Source organism: Ostrea edulis, chromosome 4 (assembly GCF_947568905.1).
Source record: "Ostrea edulis chromosome 4, xbOstEdul1.1, whole genome shotgun sequence".
NCBI classification, from domain to species: Eukaryota; Metazoa; Mollusca; class Bivalvia; order Ostreida; family Ostreidae; genus Ostrea; species Ostrea edulis.
Genome location: NC_079167.1, coordinates 64,851,181 through 64,858,111, shown reverse-complemented (window position 1 = coordinate 64,858,111; position 6,931 = coordinate 64,851,181). Strand labels below are relative to the sequence as shown.

The 6,931-nt window shown below is 36.2% G+C and overlaps 1 protein-coding gene across 1 annotated transcript in view; it reads right to left on the bottom strand.

Annotated features, from left to right (window-relative positions):
- Positions 1 to 786: 786 nt before the first annotated feature.
- Positions 787 to 6,931, bottom strand: part of LOC125670972 (mucin-22-like) — a 20,410-nt gene continuing 14,265 nt past the window's right edge. The window contains exons 7-9 of the mRNA XM_048906436.2: positions 6,544 to 6,630; positions 1,994 to 2,599; positions 787 to 1,081 (exon numbers count right to left, since the gene is read on the bottom strand). Coding sequence (XP_048762393.2) covers positions 1,047 to 1,081; positions 1,994 to 2,599; positions 6,544 to 6,630 — 728 coding nt within the window. The 3' untranslated portion in view covers positions 787 to 1,046. The remainder of the gene's footprint in view (positions 1,082 to 1,993; positions 2,600 to 6,543; positions 6,631 to 6,931) is intronic.

Genomic DNA, 6,931 nt, shown 5'->3' with positions numbered 1-6,931 from the left:
CGCCTCCACAGCTGCTTTGTACCTAGATACTTTACTGAAAATAGATATTAGCGGTAAACTAACAATTCAACTATATGACAAACAGGGTGATTTCATCGTAGTCCGTTCCCTGTGGATGATTTCACCTTGTCGTACGAGTGAAGTCTTACAACGAACTGATCAGTACTCACCACGACCTGAAAGTAATCGCCATGGTGAAAATATTTACATAGAACATATTTATTTTTCCAATCAAGGGCCCTCAATGAGCAGCATGAAAATACAGACAAATACTGTATATATACATGTACCTACAGAAGTAAAGAAAGAAGGGATAACGTAACAGTTGCATGTAAATACAGTGTCATTACATATATTGTTCAAAGTAAATTTTCCAGTTTTTAGAATAGATGGCTCTTCAGAACATAATATGTAAATGAAGTTTTGTTGATCATAGAGTGTAGTAAATTTCTTTCCTGTTTTTTCCCCCTATAACATCACAGAAAGATTTTCTTTCATCAACAAACTTTTCACATTTAATCAAAAAATGAATCACATCATCTAATTACGGAAGCTAATAATTGCCAGGCCATATAATTGATATCAATACTTAACCTATGAACTGGCGGCCGCCACTTAATTTATGTGGCGGCTGTCACTTAATTCATACATAGCGTCTACCAATTTCATAAACAATTTAATTAATATTGCTGAGTGATTGGTTTGGAAAGATTTAGATAGTACGCAAAAACGTAGCATCGTTTTTCAAGGTGTAATATGACAAGAGCAACAAGATAGACACTGGTATTGAAAAATTACATTTTATTCTGAAAATTTCTATACATATAATATATATAATATTCAAACCGGGACATTTTCATTCTAAATGGCCGAATTTAAAAATGGACTAATATGAAATTAAAATTAATTTGTTACATTAAAATAGCAAGATACTAGTTTTTAAGAAAATGTTTTTCTAATTTTGCGATGGGCGAATGTAATTTGGGGCGAAAATATCCCTCCATAGAATAGATACAAAACGATCATGTCTGTAATGTGAACGTATTCTACTGCAACTCTTCTTGCTTCTTCATCTTAATGACTGAAATGAAATGAAAATCAAACTAAGTGAGATTAGAGAGCAAGTTAACTTTAAATTAATCACAGTAGAGGCATAGAGAAATAGTTTTCCTAGTAAAAATTGGAAACACATTACTTGAAAATTTCTGAACACTAAATTCATAACATCTATTTCTTTTGTGGCTTGTTTAATTCGAGTTCAACCTTTCAAGAGATAACACTATATAAATCACGTGGGAGTTTCGGAAAATAACACGTGTTCCTGTGGGTTGTTTTGAAGATAACGTTGCATAGTTGTGAAAGTAAACACTTCTAGGTTTGGCAGTTGCAGAATTGGAAGTACAATCCAGGGTGTGAATTTATCAATTTGAAATTTTTTCGCGAATAATAGGAGTTATGAGATTGATCATTGTTCGTTATCTCCGCCTTTTATGAAGTAGGAGATCATTGTAACATGTACACAGACGTAAACGTCATTGATGTTTTTGAGATACCCATTCTTCCAAATGAAAGGTCGAAAGTGTTCAACGAATTTATATTGTCAGATAAAGGGCTGTATTTTTTTGTAAGTGTAATATTTCCTGGGATTATGAACATCAATTACGTTTGTCGAAAATACTGGCAGATTTTTGTAAACATTACGCTCATTCCTTTACCAGAGTGTAAAAGTATCATTTGTTCCGTCTCGGTAATTATAATTCCAGCATTGGTGGTGAGAAACCTTCATATGCTACTTTGTTTGAGTCTTGATGTCGTCTAAAGTATGTGTGTATGGATGCTGAGATCAGTAAAAGCTAAAATCAAGATCATAACTATGGGCTCAAGATATGATAGTACACACACACACACACACACACACACACACACACACACACACACACACACACACAGAGAGAGAGAGAGAGAGAGAGAGAGAGAGAGAGAGAGATTTTACCAAGAATATTGATGAAAATATTTTCCTGGGAAATCTGAAGGGCAGGTGTTGATGCTATTTTCCTTGTGGTAGCTTTATTGGGATGTGGCGAGTCTGTGGTGGAACTTGATGATTTTGTGATTCCTGGCGTTTTGGTGAATTTTGTGGTGGTAGACCCTCTCTTTGTTTGTCCTGTGGTAGATTGGTGTGTTGTTGTGGGAGATGTTTTTGTTGTCATCAGTCGAGATATGGGTTCAGTCGCTGTTAGTGTAGGTTGTGTAGTGTGTGTTATTATTTCTAATGTTGTAGGTTGTGTTGTGGTAGTTGTTGATTTTGTTGTCGTTTTTTGTGTCGTGGGTTCGCTGGTGGTTGTCGTCTCTTGTGTTATTGTAGGTTGTGTTGTTGATATTGTTGTTTTTTCTGGTGTTCTTGGTTGGGTAGTGGTAATTGTTGTCTCTGCTGTTGTTTGGGTAGTGGGTGTGGTTGACTTTGTTGTTGGTTTCTGTGTTGTCTGTTTTGTAGTTGTTGGTGCCTCTGTTGTTATTGTTGTTGATGGAGGTGTTGTAGTACTAGGTGAAGTGGTCGTTGACTGCATTATAGTGGTGGTTGATCCACAATATGAAGAGGCTGAAAAAATATTAGATTATTTGGTACATGTGTTGTTGAAAAGAAATTAAATGCAAATTAATCCGGACCAAAGTTTGCTACAGCTAATTCATCACCTCTGGAATATATGAACATGTGAATTAACGATAGGTATAAGGTATAAGATTAACATTTTGAATGTTAAAAAAGTTGAAAAGCTTAACTTCAGAACTGGCTATTTGTGATTTTATTTGGCATACACTCTTACATACTTTTATTTCTTCATTCACTGAGACATAGCTTGAAGATGAGCTTCCTTTTAATCTAAATTTTGGGGGATGCATTTATATTTTAAAAGAATGCTAATCAAACGAGAGGTACTGTGAGCAATGCTCACTAAGAATACCCCCCGCTTACCCCAATCTCCCAAAGGGTATTGTTAATAGGTATAAATTACCTCTTTCCTGAGTGTAAAAATATGGTATGCCTTTGTAGAAGAAAATGGAAGATATAGTCCGAACACAAATCCATGGCATAAACCTATAATTTTGACCTTGAGATCAAAGGTCAAGGTCATAAAGAGGTCATGAATGTACATAACACATAGTCTCATGGTGATACACCCATGTCTTATGGTATGACTATGTCAAAACCCTACAATCAATTTTGACCTTGAGGTCAAAGTTCAAGGTCATATAGAGATCATGAAGGTACCCGACACATCGTCTCATGGTAATACACTCGTGTGTCAAATATGGTATGCATATGTCAAAGAACAAAGAAGTCATGGCCCTGAAACGAATCCATTGTAAAAAAAAAAAACCTTTAATCTTTACCTTGAGGTCAAGGTCATATGGAGGTCATGAAGGTACATGACACATGGTCTCATAGTGATACACTCATGTGTCAAATATGGTATGCCTATGTCAAAGAACAAAGACGTTATGGCCCGGACACGAATCCATTGTAAAAAAAAAAACACTTTAATTTTGACCTTGATACCAAGGGTCAAGGCCATATAGAGGTCATGAAGGTACTCGACACATCGTCTCATGGTGATCCACCTGTGTGCCAAATATGGTATGTCTAAGTCAAAGAAAAAAAGAAGTTATGGCCCGGACACGAATCTGCACAGACAGACAGACGGACAGACAGAGTAATTCCTATATACCCCCCTGAACTTCGTTCGGGGGGTATAATTAAATTAGAAAATTATATATGAATGCATCAGAAATATATTTCAAGTACAATTTTTATCTTGTAGGTATAAAACAATTGAACCATGGGTGATTTGTACCCGCAAATAAACTAAAATACTGAATAAGAGCACAGTAGATGCCAGTCAATTAATGGTCCTTCCATTATATTAAACTTATCGTAAAAGTCAAATGTTAAAGGAAACGTTTTAACAAGAGGTGCATCCCACTTGCGATAATTTATTCATTCAGAGAAATATAAAGAGAGTACTTATTGCAGCACCAACAGTGTAAAATAATGTCAAGTCTAAAATTCGATTGGGGCGTTTGCTTCACGGGTCATGAAATGACAAAAACGGATCTTGCACTACAAAGAGATGCTTGTATGTCAATTAGACAATTGTACCCTTGTGATTCCTGAGAAGCCTCTAACACATTCATATGTAAAACTTAATCCACCGTTGTGGTACTATGCTGGCCCCAGAGGTCATGGCTTGAACAAAAATGAATATACATTATACTTGTTCATTAAGAGTCTAGCATAGTTTAAAAGTATAATGTGCACCCTTTTGCTTCTTGAGAAGATTTTCTATTTTGCTCTCATTTCATACAAAATAATTCGCTTTTGTTTTTTAGGTCACCTGAATCATTCAGGTGACCTATTGCTATCTGTTTTTGTCCGTCGTCGTGCGTTAACATTTGAACATTTTCAGCTTCTTCTCTAAAACCCCTGAACCAATTTCAACCAATTTTGGCATATAGCATCTGTGGGTGGAGGGGAACAAAAATTGTGAAATTCGTGGTCCCTGTCCCCCTGGGGCCTGAGGGGTGGGGCAAAAACCATCAAAATGAGTGTAATTTTTAAAAATCTTCTTTACTCCTGGACATCAAGAAGCCAAACTGTGGGCATAATTATAATGAGCGTTGAGCCCTCTACCAAAATTGTGAAATTCATGGCCCCTGGGGCAGGGGTTCTTGTGTTAGGGTGGGGCTCTATTGGTCATATAGTGAAAATGTAGAAATTCTTTGAAAATCTTCTTATATTGGTTTTATCTAAGGAGTAAATAACCCTTTTCTTTATGATGTCTCAGACCTAGGTTTTTTAAAAAGGATTATTGATTGAACATAAAAATGACACATGTACTTCATGACCACATAGCTATTCAATGTTTCTTCCATCCAAAAGTAAAATTCTTATATTTAAACACAAACCTAATTCAAACATTGGAAGGTTGTTACATGATACTCAGGTGACCTATAAGGCCCCTGGGCCTCTTGTTTTATGTTTTCCGCCACACTCAACAATTTTTCAGTTATCTGGTGACGCCCAGTTTTCTGTTGGTGGAAGTACCTGGGAAGAGACCACCGACCTTCCGAAAGTAAACTGGGAAACTTTCTCACTTACCGACGCGAGCGGGATTCGAACCCGCGCCGACCAGAGGTGAGAGGCCGTGTGATTTTGAGCGCGATGCTCTAACCACTCGTTCATGGAGGCCCACTTGATAGCCAAGAGAAGCATACGAGATTCTAAGAACAAAATGTGTATCCGAATGGAAAAAAATTATGTCTATACTGTGGCGCCGCCATAACACCTAGATCATGGTCTGAACAAATCTGAAGTTACACTATGCAAGGTGAAGATAACGAACAGTGATATAAGGAGGTGTTTATGCACTTTTAGCTTCTCCGGGCAAATATTTCTTCATATGAATATTCAATTAAAACACAACCCTATGTGTTTGTTTGGAATAAAGTGGGATGTGGCGCTTTGTTTAAGTAAATTCGAATGTCTTTATCTTATGAATGCTTTGTAGTAAATCTTATTGGTTGTTTTGGAGAAGACGTTAAAAATGTGAAAAGTTAATGACAACAAACGACGAACAAATTTTGATTAGAAAAGATGAAAATACTACAAGAATTTGTACACGATTAACTTTTTTTTACGGTTTTTTCTAGCCTCTAGTCTTTGAAAGGGACTTGCATCTTTATTTGTAAATCTAAACATTCTTACACGTGTAAACCTGGTTGATAATGGGTTGGTGGTTTCTGAGAAACATAAATCTCAAGCTGAAGCAAGCTGTATATTAAAACAGGCAACTCGACGTTTAATACTCATTTATTTATTCATATATGAATTCGATATATCTTAATGTACTCGAAATAAAAGACACCACAGTGGCTTCCACATCTACTTCATACTTAGATATTTTATTGAACATATATGTTAACTTTAACGGCAAACAAACTCAACTTTATTGCGGTATGACTTCAGCTTCTGCATCGTGAACTTCCCATATTTGTGTAGCAATATTCCACTATCACCTGTTTATGATGTTTATATCTCTCAACTGATTCGGTACGCAAGAGCTTGTTCTGCATATGTTCAGTGGCAGGCTACTGATAAATAAGTTGAAGGTTTTCAACAATTTCGTTTAAAGTCAGGATTTCCCAAATTCTATGGTCGTTATAACGACCTTGTTTGCCAATACAACCTGTCATTGGGTTAAATGCTGTCTAACATGTTTCATACCAATTTGTTAGGCCATTACACACTGATTTTGACTACAGATTACTCCGATTACGATATATGAGGTTCATGTGGGAGCGGTTGACAGGGGGTGCGTACTCCTTCTAGGCACCTGATCCCACCTCTGGTTTGTACAGGGGTCTGTATTTGCCTTACGCTTAATTTTGCAGTCTTGATAGGATTTATGAGATCAATCACTGTTTGTTATCTTCACATTTTCATGAAGTATTTATCTATTTCACAGATCATCCAATAGAATGTACCTTTATCACCACCACAACAACAGTAGTATTCCTCCTTCTTTTGTCCATATCTCACACAAGTCCCAGCTCCACATTGGTTCAAATAAGCTGAAACACACTTATTATTTAAAGAATGAATGTCTTCACAAAATATAATATGATATGCTCATGTAGTACTAGTATGACTAGAAGACAAACTAACTGACAGAACTATCACTATGAAATAGAAAGGAGAATTACAAATTGATTGATAGACCAAATCAATAACTGAAAACAGCACATAAAACTCTTGGGAGATATTCTACCAATTCTTACGAACCACACGCATTTTAGGCGTGTGGAATATTTTCAGATACAGAAGAAATGGTTATATGTACAGCATGTACTCACAAACTTACAGAAAATTCAC